The 23,534-nt window shown below is 26.3% G+C and overlaps 2 protein-coding genes and 1 long non-coding RNA gene across 3 annotated transcripts in view; 1 reads left to right on the forward strand and 2 right to left on the reverse strand.

Moving 5' to 3' along the window:
- The window catches only part of LOC107442309 (protein Wnt-7b-like), a 105,184-nt gene extending 99,288 nt beyond the window's left edge, over nt 1-5,896 (reverse strand). The window contains 1 exon segment of the mRNA NM_001323810.1: nt 5,156-5,896. Coding sequence (NP_001310739.1) covers nt 5,156-5,241 — 86 coding nt within the window. The 5' untranslated portion in view covers nt 5,242-5,896.
- Nucleotides 5,897-10,807: 4,911 nt separating this feature from the next.
- Nucleotides 10,808-23,534, forward strand: part of LOC139425007 (uncharacterized) — a 32,057-nt gene continuing 19,330 nt past the window's right edge. The window contains exons 1-2 of the long non-coding RNA XR_011636159.1: nt 10,808-10,924; nt 11,008-11,069. This is a non-coding gene — a long non-coding RNA (uncharacterized lncRNA). The remainder of the gene's footprint in view (nt 10,925-11,007; nt 11,070-23,534) is intronic.
- LOC107442305 (uncharacterized) lies at nt 14,676-22,400 on the reverse strand. The gene is made up of 4 exons (XM_021144248.3): nt 22,231-22,400; nt 19,505-19,815; nt 16,770-16,996; nt 14,676-15,136 (listed from the first exon to the last, which is right to left on the reverse strand). The coding sequence occupies exons 1-4, from the start codon at nt 22,240-22,242 to the stop codon at nt 14,847-14,849; spliced, it is 840 nt and encodes a 279-aa protein (XP_020999907.2). The 5' UTR covers nt 22,243-22,400; the 3' UTR covers nt 14,676-14,846.

Below are 23,534 nucleotides of genomic sequence, written 5' to 3' on the forward strand. Positions count from 1 at the left end.
TGTACATTAAATCCTTTCATTAAATCCTGTCTTCATGGATTGCTCTCTGCTAAAAGATGTTTTTGGTTTCTTTTTAAAATCGTTCAAATATTATTCATAATCATCTTGTTGCATTTTGTCTCATTACTAAGGAAAAGAATAAGATAACTAGTTTTTTTATCCCGTTGTAGACCTGAAGCATTGTGCTGCATTTTCATAAACGATAATTTCGTAAATTTGTGTACACAAACTATTCTAGTGTAATGTAAATAAATATGTAATTGTAATAATAAAACGTAATAGCATTGCGTAAATTGAGATTTTAGTGACTTCATAACTTGAACCAATTTATCCTTAAAGCATTCTTTTTCAAATGCTATTTATTTATCTTTCATTATCATAATTGTTGTTGGGCTTGATTTTCTTGATTGGATTGACACTTGATTGATTGAACTTGTAAGATTTTGTTGGACTTGTTTTTTTCTACCTTGGTCAGCTTTTATTATAAAGCCATCTTATCTTAACAACCTTCTGTTAACTCTATAAATATTTCTTGAAATTCGTCTTAAAACTAGATAAATTTCAACAAAACGCTTTTACTACTTATTACTGTGCCAGGTTCTAATTATTTCTTCTTATAAATTTTTTCCCTTTAATCTTTTGCCACAATTATGCAATTTAGATAAACTGTATCACTTTGGCTGTGGAAAACTTTTTTATTTTTTCAAAAAAAAAAAACTCTATAAAATACCTTTGTCAGCAATGTGGTCGGTGAAAGTCACAAGGGATCTTTATCTTTAGCACGGATCTGGGATCTTTAGTTGCATCTTTCTTTAATCGGCTTTTTATTTTTTACCGAAAAGAATTTTCAATAAACAGATTGAAAATAAAATAAAAAGCATTTAAGAATTAATTTAATTTTCCCTGACTTTTTAATCAGTTAATTTTTTAATTAGTTAATTTTTTAATTAGTTAATTTTTTAATTAGTTAATTTTTAATTACTTAATTTTTTAATTAGTTAATTTCTTAATTAGTTAATTTTTCTAATTAGTTAATTTTTTAAAGCTTTTATTCGGATGAAAAATCTTATATCAAATGCAAACCACGCCTGCTTTATTTATAATTTTATTTTATTTTATGCATTATGATTTTTCTTTTATAACTTATGTTGATTTAATTTAGTAGTCGCCTTTTTGTGGTTTTCTACTCTATTTTATTTAAATTTGCATGTTCTTATAATTAGATAGTCCTCGATTTATTTTACGCATTTCCACCTTGCTTCGTAAAAATTAATTTGTTAAATTAAACTTTATTTCGAGTAATTGAAATACATGAAAAAAAACTTTTGAATTAAAATAATTTTTGTAAATCCTTCTATAAAATAAATCGAAACAATTAAATATTTTGTGTGTGTTATATAACGTGTGGGAGACGTCACAGAATTAGTCTTTTGAAATCTACCTGAAACCACATATTAAATATTGTCTTTAAACGATTCCACAACGTTGTGCAAATTATAACAAAATTCTTAATCTGTATGCTTAAAAAATACTGCAGTACGTCATTACTCCTTAATGACTGTGATGATCATTTACGAAAAGTTAGTTAATTTTAAAAATAAGTAATAGAATTATAGAAGAAAAATTACATAACTATTAAATATTTAATAGAACAAATATACAACTCAAAAGAAATGATAATCTATGAAAAAAGACGAAAGATTACTTTGGACAATTTATACTTCAAACTATAAATGAATACTCTGATTTCATGAATGTTAAAAATTTAATGAATGTTAATGAATGTCATGAGTGTTAAAAATTTATCCATAATTTTGCCAAATGCTTCCTAAAACTTTAAAAAATTGTATAAATGATAATAATTCGTAATTATTTTTAGTTGAAAGTCTTTGAATCAGAAAACTAACTCAGATATTATGATATTTATCATATAATTTTCGTGAATTAAAAAAATTCTAAAGTAATAATAAGAAAAATGAATTATTACATAATAATTGGAAGGAAATTGTGCATATTTTACAACAGCAATGCATTTTATATTCACATAAGTTGCTGCATTATCTTGATTTTTTTAAGTGCTCAAAATTAACCAAAAAATATTGATTTGTAAAATTTTAATCAACTTTTAATAATTTGTTGCACACACGTACTGTTTACGATATAATACAGTGAAAATTCAGAAGAATACCACAGATTTTGAGAATGAACGTGCGTAATGGTTCTTAATCTTCCCTCAAACTTGAACTCGTGATCTTCCGTTCCATATGGCGAGATGGCGTAATTTATGTACAGAAATCAGAAAAAAATTCTTTCTTTTTTAGGTTTTAAGATTTTTTTCTTTAATCCAGGCGAATCAAATTTGATTCTCTACAAGGATGAAATTGAATGTAAATTATGACAAAGTGGATCGAATTGCATATAAAAAAAGTAAAATAAAATATCGTTATGAATTTATTATAAATATATTAAGTTTAAAATTATATTTTCATATTAAGTTTTAAAATGAAGTTGCAAAATATTATTTATAGCTTTTTAGTCATTTAAAAAAACTGACTTAATTTTTTGCTTCAAAAATACTTTTTATAAAATGTTTACTACTTATTTATACACAATTTTTAATAACAATTTCGTGATTTAATAGTTATAAAATTAAAAATTTAAACATAATCTGAACTTGTAACTAAAATGGAAATTTAGTTTACTTGTGGATTTAAAATGTTACACAAACAAAAAAGAAGTGCAAAAATTTTAAAGAAGCAAAAAATAAATTTAAATTAGCAGTTTTTACTGTTGGCATCAAGGAATAGGCGCTTTATAACCCTGCCGTAATTTTTCTCTTGAAATATGTATTACATTAATATTACATTAATATAATATTATATTGATATGATATTATAGTTAAATATCATTCACAATATTTCGGAATGCTATTTAAAAAAAATTTAGTTTTAGTGTTAATTAAAGAATTAATTTAAAAAATAAATTTTAATTTTATTTTATTAATATTATTTTATCATGAAATATAATATTATAACATAATATTGTAGTAAAATGTCACTTTTAATATTTTGGAGGATTAAATTATATGTTAATTTTATTATTCTGATTCAAACTAAATCTATAATAACTAAATCAAATTTTAATTTTTTAATATTAATATTACGCTATATTAAGGCAATAGTATTGTAAAATATCATTTGGAATATTAATTAAAAAAATTAAATTTTAGTCTTAATTAAAGAATTAATTTTAAAAAATCTAATTTTAATTTAGCTCTGTTAATAACCAAACACCATTCTGCATTTCTAAAGGAAAATAAAATATCTTTTTACGCACTTTTGTTTTTCATTGAAAAATTAAACAAAATAGGTTAATAGTATCGTGTAATACAAATCCTTATCAATATATTTGACAGTTCATTTTTGTAATATTATCATATTCCGATAAAACAATTGAACATCCTTTATGAAAAGTATTAAGTCAGTTAATTTTTTATATTATCCCGGAAGATTTTTGATATTACTTCAGAATCAAATAAGAAAAGAAAATTATTGGTGAATGCGCAGTTAAATTCTACATAATAAATTCGATCATTAGCATAAAATGTTTTGTCTGGAATACGAAATCAAACTTCATTGCCGGAAATGTTATTAAGATTTTAAAAGATTTAAATACAATAACATAGCAGAAATATTAAAGATTCTGTAGTTCTCGTTTTACAATTTTTTATTAAATCATGCTTATTTTGTGAGACAATGTTTCAATCATCAATTTCAGGATCGAAGTTTATATTTAAAACTTAATTATAAAATAAAATGTTTTAAATTTTGTAAATTAAGATTACCTTAGTAAATTAAGATGCAAATGGGTAAAGTTTTTGAAAATGAAACAAATTAGTTTTATTATTTTAACTTTAAAATTTAAATTTGAAACTTACTCTTTCATTTATATTTCACTAGCATGTAATGCTAAAAACTTGAAGAATTTTTTCATTTTAGATATTTATATTTTTCAATTCTAATTTTGATATTATTTTAATCATGTATTTTATGATACCGCGTCTTAAACAAAAGTGAGTTATAAAAATAAGTGAAACTTAAATTTATCAACTTAAGTGTAAAGTGAATATTACATATAATCACTTCTTAAAACCGATATAGTTTAAATTATAATTTGCATTAGAGGGAAACTCCAAAAGATTTAGGAAGTTTTATCATGGATAAAAATTTATTTAAACTAAAACTTTTAACAGCATTTTGGAAAAATATACTAATAGCATTTTAAATACATTAAAGGGAGTTATTTTTCATAAATGATTTCAGAATAATATATCTTAATGAAGTCTTCAGATTTTTAAACTATCTAAAGTATTACATATGCTAAAATGCGTATTAAAGTTTAAACTATTTCCCTAGACTGCTAGATTAAGGAAATATCTACGGTAGAAACAATATTAAATAAAATAAAAGTAGTTGAGACCACAATAGTATTTAAAGTAATTGTTTTTGTAGTTTTATTTCAAATATTTCTTGATAATTCATTTCACTATATATTGTTAAATGCCAAATACAAATTAAAAATAATTCCAACAAAACTGTGATACTGAAATAAAACAATTTATTGCTTAAAAACTAACATAAATCTCTATATTATTAAAAAGTTAAATTGTTTCGTAATTATTTTTAGCTAGATTTCATTTTAAAAAACTATTTAGAAGAATTTTCGGACAATGGAGATTGTATACTTTTTTAAATTATATTTTGCTTAAATATCCATGAAGAAAAGTAATTTATAATTGAGTCCCTTCAAATTCACAAAAAAGTGTATTTAATTAATATTAAGAATACTTTTCAGCTATTTTAATTAGCATTAAAATCAAAATAGAAGAAAAAAAAATGTAAGCAAACAATTAGCATCAAATTTTTTTGTGGAAAATTTTACTAACAAATGTTTTACATTGTCTGAAATGAAATGAATTAATTATTTACTTTAATACAATAAGTACCTTTAGACATACTACATACTTTAGACATAAGTACTCTTTGGACATTTATTTTAATTTTATTTACTTATAATATAAATAAAAATATATGAATTGATTTAAAAACAATGAAAAAATGTACAATGAGAAACAGAAATATTTAATGAAACTTACCTAAAATTAGCATCTGGATGTAATATGTAAAACAAATAGAAGACGAGGCAAATGCGATGAAAGTAGGAAATCTTACTAATTAACATTGTTCAAGTCATCTTCCCGTAACCAGATGAAGAAACTGTTTTTACATCAATGTGTTTATTTTATTTAAATCACAATTCATTCAAATATAAATGAAAATAACAGTTGAAAGTTTGAAAATGATGTATTTATTCCCATTGATTTGATATTGAATTATAACTTCTTTAATATTCCTATAATATTAGTTTTAGCAGTCACATACTTTAATAGGTGTGAAGTATTTTGTTCTATTTTGATGTCATATCAGTCGATAGATTCAAAACTGGTTCGTTTAAAGAGTTGATTTAGTATACTTCAGTTTATTTCGTTTTTATATTTTGACCCAATCAAAATTCACTTAAATTTTTTTTTTTCGTTTTAAAAAGTTTACTTAGTATTAAAATATTATACTTCAATTTCTTTCAGTTTTGAAAAGTTGACCGAGTTTTTAATTCTTCATTTTTTTAAATCACATTTGCAGACATTTGATATAACAATGAAAGAATAGTTTCTTGAATGTCGATGTTATAAACATCAGTGCAGTTTAGGAAGAAAAAAAATATTTTCGTAATTGTTAAGTATCCAAATTAGAGGCAATCCATCAAAGAAAATATCTCAGAGCATGACCTGTATCCACCAGGGAGGAAGATGATGGAGAAGCAACTACCTGTGGATCGGATGCGATGATTGTGGTGACATGTCTCCAGGTGGGACTGCTAACTGGAAATCATCCCTCCTCTCCTTTGGAACGGTAATGCCCCTCTTTACTCTCTGATTGGTGGAATCTCAGTTACCTCACTTGCCTACTGATTCTTCCCGATAGCTAATTAGATCAGCCTAATGGCAAGTGTGGGAAAGTTTTGTTTTATGTCCTCCGCCATTCTACCAACGTTTGTCTAAAATATATAATTTATAGTGGATATCACCATATTTTCAGATTGTTTGGTGTTTTTGCCAATTGTAAAAATTTATTTCATTTCTAATTGTATAAATAAAAAGAAATTTTGGAGTATATTGAACCATATTATAGTTCAAATTTGTTGCAGCCTTAAAATGGTGCTAAGCTGAGCCGTACTATCGGTTTCAATTGAGATTATATAAGAAATTTTGAAAAAAATATTTGTAAAAAATAAATAAGAAAGAGCTGTAAGAAATTTTGGATGGAGTTGAACAAAAATATCGTTAAAATTTCGTGCAATCTTAATATGGAGCCAAGTTATAACACATATGGCGCCAAAGTATACATCGTTCATCGTTATATTACATCGTTCACATTATTTCTTACAATTTAGGCGCAGTACACTAGAAGGAAGTCCATAATTTTTAACTACATATGTTAACTTACCGTAAAAATTTATCTGAGCATTAGAACGGACAAATAACCCAAATATTCTAAAAGTTAACAATTTTTTTTAAGAAATTGCCAATTTAGAAACATTTTTTTCCACCTAGATGGAAATGGTCAAAATCATTGCTTTATTCACATTTTTGAAAAATTTTTAAGAGCCCAGATAATGATGCATTGGAGTGAGTTTTTAAATATTAAAACATTAGACTACAAATGCTTTTTATTTTCTCAAAACTGTGACTTTTCGCCTTTATCGAAGTTTTGCGTCATTTTTAGAATAAACATAGAGAGTACTGGCTAAAGATAAGCTGAACTGAATCCAAAAGTCATGAGTAATTTGCTGCAAACTCGAAACAGTTTTAAAAGGACCGAGATAGCCTGGTTGGTAGGGTACTGGACCCATATCCAAGATGTCGTGGGTTCGGTCCCAGCCAGCCAGTGTTGTAAATGGTGATTGATACACGGTAAATCTGTCGAGTCACAAAGTCCTCCATGTTCCTGTAATGAATCATACCTCTGGAGATACTGATCCAGAAGTTTCCTTGTCTTCTGGATTGGTTCAAAATTACAGGACTACGGAGTTGAACATTAGTAGTCGTAAACCCAAAATTGGGTCGGCTGTTCAACGAAGATTATAATAAAAAATATGAAATAAAATAGTTATAAAAATAGCATATTATTGGCAAAAAAGCATCATTTCATGCGACTACAGAGCCTTCGAAAAACAGCACGATTAATTCAACTTGAACGCTAACATGGTTCCGTTTAGCAGTTTACAAAGAATGCCGAAAATTTGGTCCATATTATGGTCCAAAATAGCAATATCAAGATCAACGTTGATCCGAATTGTCAAAACTAGAATTATTAGCCATGTCTGAATACAAAAAGTATTTTATATTGTTCATTTTTATTTTAATAAATGACTTAATGTGTTTTTTGCAATATTGCTATATAATGCAGTTAAGTGATAACACTATCCAGAAACTATAATAATTTCACAAATTTCGTATTCGTAGGCATACCAATTTATGCGGCCTCGTTTATCACGGCCTAATTTAAATACTCTCTTATGGTAAGAAGGTTTCCATTTTCCTATCCCGAATGATTTAGAACTATTTTTCCAGTAATTTTGCTTTTCAGTTTGCAAATTATTATTTTTTTTTCTTTTCAAATGCCATTTATTTTAAATTATTTAGTTTTATAGAAATAAATTTTAAAAACATAATTACAAAAAAAAAAAAAAAAAACGCATCGTTTTATATGACTTAAATACTAATTTAGTGACGTAGTCCTCCTATGGTACCACACTCAAGCTGATCATTGAGTAAGAAAAAATACGAATAAAAAAGAAGGGGAAAATGTGACGAAGGAAAAATAATTAAATATCTCAGAACGTGCAATGAACTGCTTTTTTGATTAATGAGAATTATAAGCAAGCAAACATCACTGACGCTATCTTTAAAATCGTTTGCAGTTTTATTTAGTATGTCAATGGCGTTAGTTGTAAACCAAAACAAAAATTTAAATTTTTTTAAAAATGTCTCTCCCAAACGATCTGATTAAAATTTTTGAAAGATTTTAAGCACGGGGCTAAAATTGTCCCTCTCACCCACTGTTAAAATTTTGAGACGGTTCTAGAGTTAAAACAAAGACACATAAACTCTTTCATTTATTATTATATATGCACAGATTATAATAAATACTTTCAATTATCGTTAACACATCAACGAATTACTTATCCTGCAGTAATATTTAGAGTTGCAATGCAATGATCAGAATCAAGCTTATTAAATAAATGAAGAGAAAAAACATACATTTTTATGTGGTTCAAAAAGTAATATTTTATTAATACTAATTTAAATTTTAATTTAACTTAAGCAAAAGAAAGTTATTTACTTTTCATTATCTTTTTCTATAAAATGCGTATTTATCAATGTTATTGGAACGTTACGATTGGGGAATAATCCTTGCAGACATATTGTGGGAAGGTGATTATTTTTTGAAAGTATTTAAAAGGATATATTTTTAATATTACTGTTTCACTCTGAATCAATTTTAATACTCATTTTTGTTAAATGATATGTTAGTTTATCATTCTTGGAGTACCATTTTCTTGGCATATTTAATTATAATTGTAATTTTTTTATAGTTCTTTCAATAGTTTTACTATTGAGTTTTTGCATTTGACATCAGCGATTTCTCTGAATACCGAAATTTCGTTATTACATATTGAACTGTTGGATATCGTTGTAAAATCGGAATACAAAAGATTAATTATTGATGTTTTGAAATCCTCAATGATGTATCTCTCAGACACTGCTTGAAGAAATTAAATATATCAAATGTAACAATGCTGTACTATACATCTAATTTGGTTTCAAGAATGTGTATGAAATATTACCTTAAATGGAATAAAGAAATTTCATGAATTGCGCCCAAATTTGTAAAACATAATAAAAACGTTAATATGTACCAAATTCATTTTAAAAAATAGGCACTAAATATTATTTGGTTGAAAATGAAAGTTTTTATGAATTATAATCATAAAAAATTTCCTTGCTTTTTAAATGTTTTTTTCAAAAATAAGAATTACTAAACTTTTTTAAAATAGACCGCACATTAAAAAAAATATCCATTTTCGATTTTCACTAATATCAAGAAGTAGATAAATTTGGATTCATATGTTAATAAGATTCAAAATACTTTTTTAATAAATTCATATAAAAAGTTAAGTGTTAAATGATAGAAATTACCTTAAAATAATCGTGAGCTGTGGTTTTTTTAGAACGCTGAAGTTGTTCATCGAAACAAAAATGTCCATGAATGATATATGTTTTTTCGGCACTCTTAAATATTAAATTGATCTAAGTGATTTTAGAACCCGAAAACTTCCTTTATGAACATTTTTAAAATCTATTTTAAAAAAACTATAAATTTGTTATGCAAACGATGGATTTTAATATTAAAACTTCGACCACAACAATTCCTTTGCAGTTTTCTCTATTATTCTAACTACTACAAATTATATAAATATACTTTTTTTGTCACAATCAACCATAAGTTTTTTTTGTGATTCATCTCTGTAAAAGAACGAAACGTATGATTAACGAGACAATTATATTCTAAAAAGCAGGGAATAGGAAATTCTATTATTTAAATATTCTGTTTCTGAAGTAATTTCTTTGATTTATAAACTTTTATTTCGATAATACTTTTTGTTATGCAAGAGTCCTAGGTAGATAAAAAAGAGGAAAATGAAATATGAATTTTTTAATACTTTCATCTCATTTGTATCAATATTTGGAATTTTTTCAACTTTCATGTTTTTATCAGTTCGTGTATTTACTTAATGTAAGTTGAAATTTGGATGATTGGAAGCATGTAAAAAAAAATAGTCAGTTTTTTTTCATTCATTTTTATTTTTAATTATTTTATTGTTATTTTAGTCATTATTATAAATTGAAATATAATTTTTTAATGAAAATATTGCGTATTTTCAAGTAAATTAATTTCCTGTATTTTTTGCATTTGTATCATAAAATATTATGAAAAATCTAAGGCGACATTTTCGATAAAGAAACGTCTTAAAAAATAGCCTGTTTTTCATTCATTTTTATTAAATTTTTTTAACTGTGATATTTTTTTAATTAAATTATTGGATACATATCGAAAATTTATTAATCACAAAAATATGAATCTATTTTCAAGTCACTTAAATTTTTTTCTTGTTACAGTTTTATCAGTAAATATTATGAAACATTAAGAGTGAGAATCACCGCTCCTTCGCAAAAGAAAGATGGGGATAAAATCGGCGAAACAAAACTATTAATGCACCATTTGTTCCAGCCCGTTAAGACACTTACAATGTTTCTATTGGTGAAAAGGAAATTTTTTTTTATAAGCTATAAATTCATTCTCATTTTTCATGGTAAGAGCAAAAAGAATTTCATCATAGGCTATTTGCGATTATATTGAAAGACGCAGCTGTGTAATTCCAAATCGAAACCCCCTATTTAACCCTTTGTCAAATCCATAAAAACCATCAATCGCACCATTTATTTATATTTTTCTTTTCTTGCTCTCTCATTCCTTTTTTTTTGTTGTCACCTGGACGTGAGAAACATTAACACTTCTCCCTATCTAATCGAGGGCAATTGAAAGCTGATTAATGTCAGGGGGCAGCGCCCCTGACGGCAGCGATAGGAACCAATTTAGGGCGTTGAAAGAGTGGATACCGAGACACCCGTATATTAGAGGGCAGTGCAATATTGGATGTTGTGTTGCTAAAAAGTTCGTAGATTACTCAATATCGAAGTACTGGGTTTGTTGTATACAATAAATACACGATAGTGCACGCGGTATGCATTTTAATGTTGTTTTCCTGTCTATAAATTGTTTTCGTGTACACTTATTTTGTTCTCTTCCATTTTACTTTTTGAAGGTTAGTTAAGGTCTTGAAGATTCGGTGACAGAAATCTAGGTATGGCATCCATTTTTCACAAGGTAACCTCCACATTAAGAAACTGGTTCTTTTTTACAAAACGTTGAATTATTTTTAGTGATACTTCGGAAGTAACAGTAAAAACTGAAAGGCACTTATTTTAATAAAAAAAGCATATAGTTTGATATTTCAGGAGGAAATAATCAAGAGCGAGAATGGGCGGCTTAATTTGTATTATTTTCTATGCCAAGTTTATTTATTTTTCTTAATAAATACATCGAAAATATGAAATTCTATGTAAATTTAATTCGTTTCTATTTTCAAACACTACATTCACTATTCTGTAACATTCAAAATGAAGAAATCAATACCTTTACTTTATCTTTGTTTAGCATTACAAAAAAGTGTTTTTTAGAGTATAAGAGTTAGAGTTTTTATTGAGTTTATGTCTATTGTTAAATTTCTTGTTTTTCCCCCCTTTCTTTTCTTTCGTTAACAAAATGCATGTAAAGTATTCATAATCTTTTAATATTATGAGAAATATATGACTATTTTATTGCATTTGCGTTTATTGTAAACTGTTTTTTCTTCTTTTTTTTGTAGACCGTGGATAGAAAGTATTTCTTTTTCTCTTTCTTTCTTTTTCTATTCACATCATGAGAAACATACTAGCATTTTCCAACAAAGGAGGAGGAATACTTTGTATTACAAGCTAAAGCAAAAAACAACACGATTTAATCACGGATGAAAGTACATAAATGGACATACTTTAGTTTTCGTTCTACAAATGACATAAATTCATTTGGTGTTTAGACACTAAGGCAGATTCTTGTTTATGGAACTGAAATTATAGTATGTATATTTATATACTTTCGTGTGTGCTTCATTCTCGTTTTTGTTTTATTTATACTACCATTTTATGGCATTTATGCTTACTGTAAAATGCATTGTTTTTTTCTATCTTTCTGTTAATAAAATGTATGTAAGGAATCCGTTTTCCTCTTTCTCTAATATTCGAAATACATGGGCATTCTATAACAATAAAGTTTAATTGCAGAGTTTATTGTTTTTAATCATTCTTTCATTACTAAAATATAATTAAAGTGCTATTATTCCATCTATTCATATTAGGATAAACATGCAAATATTTTATTTCATTTATTTTAATTTCAAAATCTCTTCTTCATTTCCGATTCCTTCACAAATAAAATGTATTTAAAGTATGGATAAAGCATTATGTAATTTTTCATTTCATTTTCAATTTGTTTGATAAATGAACAAACTGTAATCAACGGACTGCATCGTACAATTCGAAATATGAACGTGCTCTATCCTCTCTTATATTAGTCAGAACTTTGCACATTTCAATTTAATACTTTAAAAAGTAAAATGTTTGAAAGGAAGAAAACTTGCATTATTAATTTTAAGTTCAGTCGTAATCAATGAATACCAACGAGTCTTATACCTACAATATTGTAGAGTACAGAACGGAATATGAACATATAGTCTATGTTTTTAGATAAAATTAATTTTTGAGTAAATGCATATGAATTATGGCAGAGCATTAATACATGAAAAATATGAGTGTAAATTAATTATGTAAAAAGTATGGAGGTAGACTTAATTTGGTATTTCGTAAATCAATCAATCAAAAAGCTAAACGTCTCTAGACAATATAAAATTTTGAGTTTCCAAATTTGACATGTTTGTCTTTTTAAGTGTTATTTTAATTCGTTCTTCTGTGCAAAAGGGTAACTAACTTTTACGATTTAAGAGTTATCTTCATTCGTTGTTCTGTGCAAAAGAGCAACTAACTTTTACGATTCAAGAGTTATCTTAATTCGTTGTTCTGTGCAAAAGAGCAACTAACTTTTATGATTCAAGAGTTACCTTAATTCGTTCTTCTGTGAAAATGAGCAGCTAACTCTTACGATTCAAGAGTTATCTTAATTTGTTGTTCTGTACAAAAGTAATTATAATTCAATTTTTTCATTTCAATTTTTTTAGCTCGTTACTGCAAAAGTAATTTTATTTAAAAATACATTTTATTAAATAATCATTACTTTTTTATAGAAATGGTAAATGAAAAATTTTATTTTTTTATACCTCTTGAATAGTTTTATGGGTGAAATTATTTCTGATTACTTTAAAATTATTTCTGATTACTTTAAAATTATTTCTGAGTATAGTTATGCTAAAATATCAAATACAATAATTCATGCTTTTGATTATTTGACATAATATTGTTTTACAGTAATACCCAAGATAATTTGTATTTTAAAGAGTCGCTTTTTACAAAGTTTCCAGAATATTTTATTGTTCAAAATTGGATATTTAAACTTAATTTATACAAGTTAACACTCGACGAATTTACGAAAAATCAAATATTGGATTGAATGATCACATTATTGCTTTTTTCTACCTTCGAAATACCCGGGTAATTTTGTAAAAGAACCTTAACTTAAAATGTAAATTTGTTTTATGTTCAGACTCTCTTCTAAACGCGCAAAAAATAATAATAATAGAAATCATTTCAAAAACATTTTGCATAAAAAGAGAATTCGTGGAAAAAATTGCCACTGATAATTACTCTAAAACCGCAGTGAATTCTGCGGGTAAATAAATAAAAATAATATAATCCGTAGGAGGATGAAAACCACAAATCAACATCATTATTTCCGTAGCGTTACAAAATAACAAATTATAGTAAATAATATCTGCATTTGAAATGTTCTTCTAATTTTAAAATTATCAGAAGTTAATTTTTTATCAGTAAACTATTCCTTCTTAATTTTTATATGTAAATTATATCTATGCAGATTACCCTTTTATAAGTCAAATAAGTCTTATTTCCTTAATAAAATGTTTTCAGTTCATTTTCTTTTCTTTTCCTTAAGCACTCTTTTTAATAATTTTTTATGAAGAATGAATAATTCTTGCAATTGCTCAATAGTTTATTTATGTTTGTTTTCATATTTCCACTGAAAAGAGCAGAACTTTTATCGAATCTATACATTTCTATTCTTTAGAACTATCTATATACTTGTCTTAATTATTAATTAATTTAATTATTATTAAATTAATTAATATATTAATTAATTTAACGTATTAATTAATTAATATATTAATTAATTTAACGTATTAATTAATTTAACATCTTTTAACATCATAATAAACTCGTAAACTTTAGGAAAGTTAGAAATAAAATCTCTAATTTTTATCTTTCCCCACTTACAATTAGCGTATTAATTAATTTCAGACATGATTTCTCTTTAAATTCTAAAAAACAAAAAAAGCAAAACATTCAAAAACTAAACTTCAAAATCTTTTACTTTCAAATTTCTGCCTTTTATATTTTCCCGTTAACAATGTTCGTAATTATCATTGGAAACATATCAAGTCCTTTTTTCAGTCGCATTTGTAAAAGAGGAAAAATTTTCAAAAAATTTTCTGTTTAGGTTTTTACATTTTATTTACTTATTTATTTTTTCTCAGATACAATATTCGTAATTTTAAAAGAATTTCAGAGAAACTTTTTTTTCAAATTTAAAAAGCTGAAAATTTAGTTCTGTATATAAATTTTTTTAAACTCTCTTTCCATTTGAAATGTTAGTAATTATCAATGCATTTTCAATCAAAATTTTTTTCAAAACACTTCAAAAATAAGAAAAAAGCGAAAAATTTATTTATTAACTAAAAGAAAACATTAGAAAAAAATACCTGAAGATCTACAATGTTTGTACAATATATACAATAAATTAGTTTGACACTAAATTCTCATAAAAACTTCTCAATCGAAGAAATTAAATGACAAGTTTCTTTGAAGATATTATAAAACCTTATAATATCTTCTCAATAGAGTAATTATGTAATCTGTCAACTGGATTAGATCTTTTTCCAGTTTTGATGTCAAATATTTTCGGCAAAAATTTTCCTAATCCGGAATTATTCGGTTGACCCGCTACCTGGATAGCTGACGTAACGACATGGGACATCATTGAAGAGCTTCGGGGTGGTCCAGAGGGTGCTGCTGCAGTCAAAATTCTTCTCTTCGATTCTTGACGTACTTTGTCAATAGTGTTCTGAAGAGGCTTCACAAGGTCTTCCCGCAAAGCAAATCCATTTTTATCTACAAGCATACATTCGCATCATAATTATTATTAAATATTGAAAGCAAACAACATTCCAAAATTTAAAATGATCAACTCTTAATATTTCTTAACATCCATATTATTATATATTAAGATAATTATTATTAATGCAGAAGATTAATTAAATGTCTTGAACTACCAAGCTTTACATACCAAAAATAAAATTCTTAATAAATCTAATAAATACAATTATTATAAAATCTTATAAATAATTTAAATTGAACTATGCCTTTTTTCAGGGGTGGGGGGTGACAATGAACAAAATAATCCTTGCCCTTATCCATGCCGAAATTATTTTTACGAATACCTATTTCCAAACATTTTAAGTTATATTTAAAGCTCTGATTTCAAAAATAAAATTATTAATAAATCTAAATTTTTCTTGACACTATTTATATTTATCATAAGAAACAAAATATTCCCTACTAATTCGAGCACTGCACTTGTTCAAAATATTTTTTAAGTAATTTTTGAATGTTGATAATTAATAACAAACAGTGAGTGCTGATGATATTTTTATAAAATATTGAGAAAATTTAGAATAAATAGGTAATTGCAAATGCTCAACTTATTTTTAGAGTTATTTTTAAATAAATATTAGTAATTAATTTGATCGAAGCTGCTGAGTGGTTGGTTGCTGATTAAGACTGATTCTTTGCTATTCGAGAGTATTGAAGGGATCGAATTCGAACTTTCTATCAGAAATGTGGGGAATCTAGATTTTAAGTTTTACTCAACTTATAATCCCTAAAAAGGTCTTGATGTGCCTTATCAATTATAATTAACGATAAGGAATAACATATATTTTAAGGTTAATTTGTGTTAGTTTATAAAATCATTGGTGTAAGGTAAATGTTAATCGAATTTGTTATTTGATAAACGTTTATCAGTTGTTTAGCAAATTCTTTAAAGAATAACTTTAATTCAGATAAATATTGATCATAACAACCAAGTGTTTTTAATTAGTTTTAAATTGTTCTAAAAAACTTACATTTCCTTTGTCTAGATATGCACCATAATATAATGTATGTAATGCATAATTTAATATATTAATGACACATCATGTAAAATCATCAACAACAAGAAAGAGTATAATTTGATTGAAAGGAAAGAGCAATGAAGCATAAAAGCAAAATAACCAACAATTCATCTATTAAAGATTTTAGGAAATTGGCAATTGGCATTTTAGTGAATTGGAAAGAATCATGGGCCTCTTTATGAGTAAAAACATCAAACTACCAATCGAGTGGATATCGAACTTAGTATACTATACAGCCGAACATAAACGACAGGTGTTTCCAGTCTAAAAACAAAATTACCAATAATTCATTCATTGAAGAGTTTAGGACAATAAGTAATTTTTCAGTGAATTCTTAGAATTAATTTAACAAGTAATTTTTCGGTGAATTAGAATCAACTTTACAATGCATAAAAACATCAGGAATCTGTCCATTGTTTATTTGCACGCTAAACAACATTTAACTTAATTTTCAGCGCATCCGAACACGAGATGTCCTTACATCCAAAAATTTAATTGTTTTCTAAACATGCTTTACCGCAAAATAGTTCATTAAAACTTTTTCATGTTACATATGGTTTTTATTTTCTTACCTGCAATGTACTTAACAATTCTTGGATTTCTTTTGGTCGTAAGTGGACTTAGTTTTGCATCGATTTGATAATGCCTGGAATATCTGGAGGGCTCGTCCCTCCTACTTATGTATGGACGAATGTTCCTCTGACGATTTCTATATTCTTCACGTGGAGATGATGACCACGGTTTGTCAATTCTTCTCTGTCTGTCATTCACATTCGTATTGAAAACTGATTCCTGGTGCCTGCAGTATAAATAATTTTTAGTTTTAATACCTTTCCAGATGCTTCAAAGCAACTTTTGTGTTTACAAAGATATGAATGGATATTAAATGAGAGATTTGCAATAAGTATATTTAATATGATTTCATATATCTATATATCTGTCTATCTTTCTCGCTCTTTCTTGTCCCGCAGTGGACTGATCGTTAAGACACGGTTCCCAGCAGATCACCGAAGTCAAGCATCACTGGCTACGGTCAGTGTGCGGGTGGGTGACCACTTGGATCAGTCTGCGTAGGGACCGAGGGTGTGCGGTATTGGTCCTCGTTAAACTGTGCTACCGTAAAGTGCTCGACTTCGCGCGCAGGTCGTCGGGCTACCGAAGCGGGGGTGCCATCCCCTCCGCAGAGGATCAAAATTGTGATGGCATGTCTTCGGATCATCCTCCGGGATGCTTCCCAGACCGTTGCCAATAGCCCATTGTGCAGCTCTAGTGCGACGTAAATTAACAACAACAACTTTCTCGCTCTCTCTATTAACTGAAAATGCTTTGTTTGCATTTATGCAGTCAGCTGTAAAAAGGGCAATAATTTTAAAAATATTTTTTTTTTTACAAATTGGGGTTAAGTATTACTGGTAATGATGTTTTCATCATTGATTGTTTGAAAAATTTATGTTATAAAAATTGCATCTAAATCATCAATGCATCTAAATCATCAATGCATCTAAATCATCTAATTGTATCTATGATGTTACATGAATTCCATCTAAAAATAATAGTTGTACCTAATATTATTATGAAAATTAAAATTTTTTAGCTCTGTTAACTTTGTAGTAATTTACTGTAGACTGCCTAAGTTAAACGTAATTGTACTGAAAAATGTAAGTTTCTGAAAGTTGTTTTAAGGGAATTGTGTGTTATTTTATTTAATGCTCATTAAAACCGTTTTCTTTCTCATTAAAACCGTTTTCATTAAAACCGTTCACTTTGTACGTCTCTGAATTATTTCATATAATTAGATTACAACAAACTTAGATTTTCGTGCAACCGAAACCTAATGAATCACTGCTGTGCAAGGCGGAACTAAAGTTATCGAAACATGTTTGATTGCCGGAGGAAACAGAATGAAGTTACATAGTGATTATAAGAGCCTCTAAATCTCTTTATACAATCAATCTCGCTTTGAAAGTTTAGTCATCTATCTTTTCTTACTAGTGATTTGACAGATTTCGATGTCATTTTCGGTTTTTGCTTGCTTGAGCATTAATTTGCTACTCCTGACGCTAAAATGTTTTGACTCAATTTTTAACTCAATTTTTAACTTTTAAAAATAATTAAGTTAAAATCGAAGGTTACGCAATACCCTCTTTATATTTTCAATTTAAATTACTCGTATTTGCATCGAAAATGTTCTTTTTTAGTTTTTTTAAAATTATTTTTAATCCTACACTTGGATGTCCACATTCCACCAAAAGACGCTGCTGAATAATTTCGTCGTGAACTGCGTAACTTTTTACAATTTTGATGCAAATACTATCTGTTTAAAATTTTATCGTCACATAATTTTATTCTAAATGAAATGCATTTAATTTTACTCATTTATATAGAATTAAGCCATTAATATGGAAGCCATTAAGCCATTAATATGGAAAATTGGGCAGATATATATTTATACTAAAATTCTTTTGTTATTTTAAAATATTTCAAAACTAAACTTCAAATACTTCAGAATAATATTTTAAAAACAAACTGATTGATCAGGAATTAAATACAAATAATTAAAAAAAATGTAATAATTACAAATAACGTGAAATTAAAACTTATAGTATTTTTTTAAGAAAAAAGATCCTTTAAAATAAAATTTGTGAGCTGTTTTTTACATTTTTTGTACTATAAATGTCAACTTCTTTTCATCAAAAAAATAATATTAAATCGCTGCAAGCGTATTTTAAAAATGTTGATTTTTTTTCATCCCTTGCATAACGTTGTTTAAAAGCTACACTAAGAAAAAAAGCATGTTCAAAATTACCAGAATATGGTAAAATTTATCGTGTTTCAGACTGTATGGAAACACTAAAAAACAATAATAAGATGTGATTTTTATTAGGTGCTAAAATTTAGTAATTTTATCATGATGCCTCCAAAAAATCGCATAAAAATCTTTTATTCGGTTAAAAAGAAAATTTCATTTATGTATTTCTTACTAAATATGTGGTAATAAGAGCTATAATTTTGAAAACTAGAATTTCTAATAAACCGTTGTTAATTGAACAAAAAAATTAAAAATTAATGATTCAAATACCGTATATTTTGGTTTTTAATACCAGAATTATGTAAATTTTTTACTGGAAATCTCATAACCATACAATACGGTATTTTACCAGAATTTTTCTCCCTGTCTGTATGATGTTTGTTTAAACGGAAAAGAAATATTCTAAAGCTTTGCTTAGTTAAGAGCACATTAATGTGGTGAACTATAATAAGATGTGCAATATAAACTGAGAATTGAACTTGATAACAATTGTTATACCTGAGGCTTCTTGGTCCACCATTATATTGTTGATGAGGTAACCTCGGATTATGATATTCCTCAATAACCTCATTTTGCTGTAGATTAGGGAGTTGCTTGGTTATCGGTGCTCTTGAATGAGGCATCGGAGCTTCTGGTCCAGGATATATTGAGTTACTCTCACTACTAAATCCCTGTGAACCTAAGCTTGAATATTGACTGTAATAGGAAGGACCCTGAGGACGATTAAGGTAATTCTGACGAGGATCAGCTTGGTAGGGAGCTGAGTCATACTGAGCGGTGATAATAGGTATTGAAATGCAAATAATTATCTGAAAGAGAAATTTAGAATATCACACAAATCAACGTTCAACACTTTTAAAAATATAATAGATGCCCATAAGTTGCTTGTTTATTGCTGCTTGAAAAGTTTCGTATTTTCATTAAGCATTATAACTGAGTTCTTTTTAATTTTATATATTAATGTTTTTACGTATGAATTGAGTTCAAATGATCAATTGAAATTATCAATTCAAGTCATAAAGTGTTTTAATATTCATTTTAAATGCGATAAATCCTCGAATATGCTTTATTTCTAAACAAAATGTCAATAATTTACATTATGTGTAGTTATATGCATTTTTATGAAGTAGTTATGTATTCAGACATTTAGCAAATGTCACTCAAGAATATAAGACTATTGCTATTGAAAAAAGTAATAATATCAATTTTAAGTATGTGTGCAATATTTTTTGATTTATATTTATTTACTGTAAATATTGTCTAAATTTTATTTCTAACATCATTTATGCAATGTGTATATAGTGTACTAAATATGGTGATATAATATAGATACGACAATGTTTTTTTAAATTTAAAATCAAGCGTATTATAGGTCAAATTATTAAATTTCATGCAAATTCTATTTGTTAATTAATCTTAAATATGATATATTATATTAATAGTTGATCAGAAAAAATATAGTATTTAAAAGAAATATTCAAAAAGATAATAACATATATATAATATTCTTTAACCATAAAGATAAAATGTATCCTTTTTGTACTCATCTCCCATTGACAAAACCATTGATGTGGTAAAATAGGATTGATACGAATCAAAATTAAAAACAATTTAAACTCAAATTAATTGTTTCAAGTTTTTGCTTGATTTATTGTGATTGATGATGCTATAGTATTTCAATAGGAAATTTAAATTGTATTATTTAGAGTTAAGATAGAAAATAATAGAAATATTTGTGCAAGTTTTTTTCTATGAACTTTATTTGAAATTTACTAGGATACAAAGGGAAGAGAAAAAAGCTTAAAACGTATTCTCACTTGAATATGTCCCTGCTATATGAAGGAAATTGAGTTTAACTATCGGTAAAAATTCTATTCAAAGTAAAATTAAGTTTAAACATTATAAATTTCTTAGACGTCATTTTTTTTGCTGGAATTACTTTCAAGTTTTAAAATTAAAATTGATTTTTAAAAAGATAATTGTGTCAGTGGTTTATTATAAATATCATTAATATGTTAGTTTTTACTGAATTAAGGAAAGTTTAAAAAAAATTGACTTTGAAAATAATTTCATTTCATGATAAGCAATGTAATTTTTTTTCAGTAAGACATTAAATATTTTCATATTTTGTTCTAGACTACCTAAATTGAATTGAATATCACACATATGGGGAAACTTATTGAATCCTGATTCATTTATAATATTGTATCATAGCGAAACAATATTAAAACAGTGATAAATGTTTTCTTTTAAAGTTTTGAGAGAAATATTACAAATTGCAATATTTGAGATAATCCGTAAAATAATTTTAAAGACTGATAGAAGCTTTTTCACAAAGCTGCTATGAATATTTACGTTAAACTTGAGTTTAGTAAAAAATAATATTAATAAGATCCACAGTAAACCAATTAAGAGGATGCCATACTACGGAGGAAACTTTTTGTCGTAAATTCTGTTTCACCTCCATGAATTATTTAAAATTTAAAGCATAGAAAAAGTGAGTTCAGACAAACGTAGAGCACCGATGTTTCAAATATTGAAAGGAAATTTTTAAAATATTAAAATGAAAATAAATTACGAGAAGATAACTTAAGATTACGCAATGGAGAAGTTCACTTCCAATAATTTGTTTCCACTTTGATGTTTTGAATTTTTTTTTTTTTTTTTGTTGTCATCAATTAAATGATTTTTTTGTCACCATTTTGGCTTTTTCTAAGTTAGCCAGAACATACTTTTTCCTTCTAAATTTCAAATTAATAATGGAGGTTAAACAGAATTTACGTCGAAAAGTTTCACCAGTGGTATGGCATCCTCTTAATTTGGAGTAATAAAACAAAAAATATCCATTTTGCACTTATATCGTATTTCACATTTTACTGTAACAAATCAATTATTTCATAAATAGAATTAATCAGCTTATAATTATAAATCAATTTTTCTATGATTTAAATCATTGATGGTTTAATACATCAGACTTTAAAATGTGATGGAATTCTGATAAAAATACAAGGTATCTTTATCACAATTCAAATACCAACAAAAATCAAATCCATTTTGCACTTATATCGTATTTCACATTTTACTGTAACAAATCAATTATTTCATAAATGGAATTAATCAGCTTATAATCATAAATCAATTTTTTTATAATTTAAATCATTTATGGTTTAATACATCAGATTTTAAAATGTGATATAATTGTGATAAAAATTCAAGGTACTCACTAGGCAGTGCATTCTGATGTGTTAGGTGGTTTACTGTAACTTCTGCAATTGAGAATCTTTCTTAAGATGGTTTTCTTTTATACCAAGTTCGTGCAGGATATGGCCTAAAAGCATATTCAAAACGTTTCCAAATTCTATATGGATTCCGTGATCTCTATTGACGTCTCAAACGCTTTGTCATTTCAATGTTCAAAGATCATATGACCATGACCTTTACGCATTAGTGCAGCTTTTCGTGGTTATTTAGAGCGGTTCATTTCTTCGGTGCGTCCGCTTGTCCACAAAGAGTTATTGGGAAGACGAGATTTCAATTGATATCTGGCTCTCTTGTTCAGAAGCATGAAATATGGAAGAAGAAACTTTGGAAACATTATAATGCTTCAATCTAAATTATTTGTTGGTCTTTAATCGTTTAATGATTTACTACTTCGAATAAAGGTTTCAGAACATACTTTCAGATGGAAAGTTAACTAAAATGTAATTTTTTATTTTATTTATAATTTTGTTATAATTTGATTTCTTTAAGCTGCTGTTGATTACAATAGTTTTATGATTTACTGCTTCTAATAAAGGTTTCAGAACAAACTTTCAGATGGAAAGTTAACTAAAATGTGATTTTTTTTTTAATTTTGTTATAATTTGATTTCTTTAAGCTGCTGTTAGTTACAATAGTTTTATGATTTACTGCTTCTAATAAAGGTTTCAGAACAAACTTTCAGATGGAAAGTTAACTAAAATGTTATTTTTTTTTTTTTAATTTTGTTATAATTTGATTTCTTTAAGCTGCTGTTAGTTACAATAGTTTTATGATTTACTGCTTCTAATAAAGGTTTCAGAACATACTTTCAGATGGAAAGTTAACTAAAATGTGAATTTTTTTTAGAAATTTCGCTATAATTTGATTTCTTTAAGCTGCTGTTAGTTACAATAGTTTTATGATTTACTGCTTCTAATAAAGGTTTCAGAACAAACTTTCAGATGGAAAGTTAACTAAAATGAGATTTTTTTATTTTACTTATAATTTTGTTATAATTCTTTAAGCTGCTGTTGGTTACAATAGTTTTATGATTTACTACTTCTAATAAAGGTTTCAGAAAGTATTTTCTAAAAAAGAAAGTTAGCTAGTATGTAATTTTTTATTTATGATTTTGTTAGAACTTAATTTCATCTTAGTTATAGTTGGTGTCAATAATTTTAGGATTTGTTTATTACTTCTTTTAAAGGTTTCAGAAAGTATTTTCTGAAAGAAAATTAACTAATATGTAATTTTTTATTTATGAGTTTGTTAGAATTAATTTCATCTA

This window comes from Parasteatoda tepidariorum, chromosome 2, assembly GCF_043381705.1.
Source record: "Parasteatoda tepidariorum isolate YZ-2023 chromosome 2, CAS_Ptep_4.0, whole genome shotgun sequence".
NCBI lineage: Eukaryota > Metazoa > Arthropoda > Arachnida > Araneae > Theridiidae > Parasteatoda > Parasteatoda tepidariorum.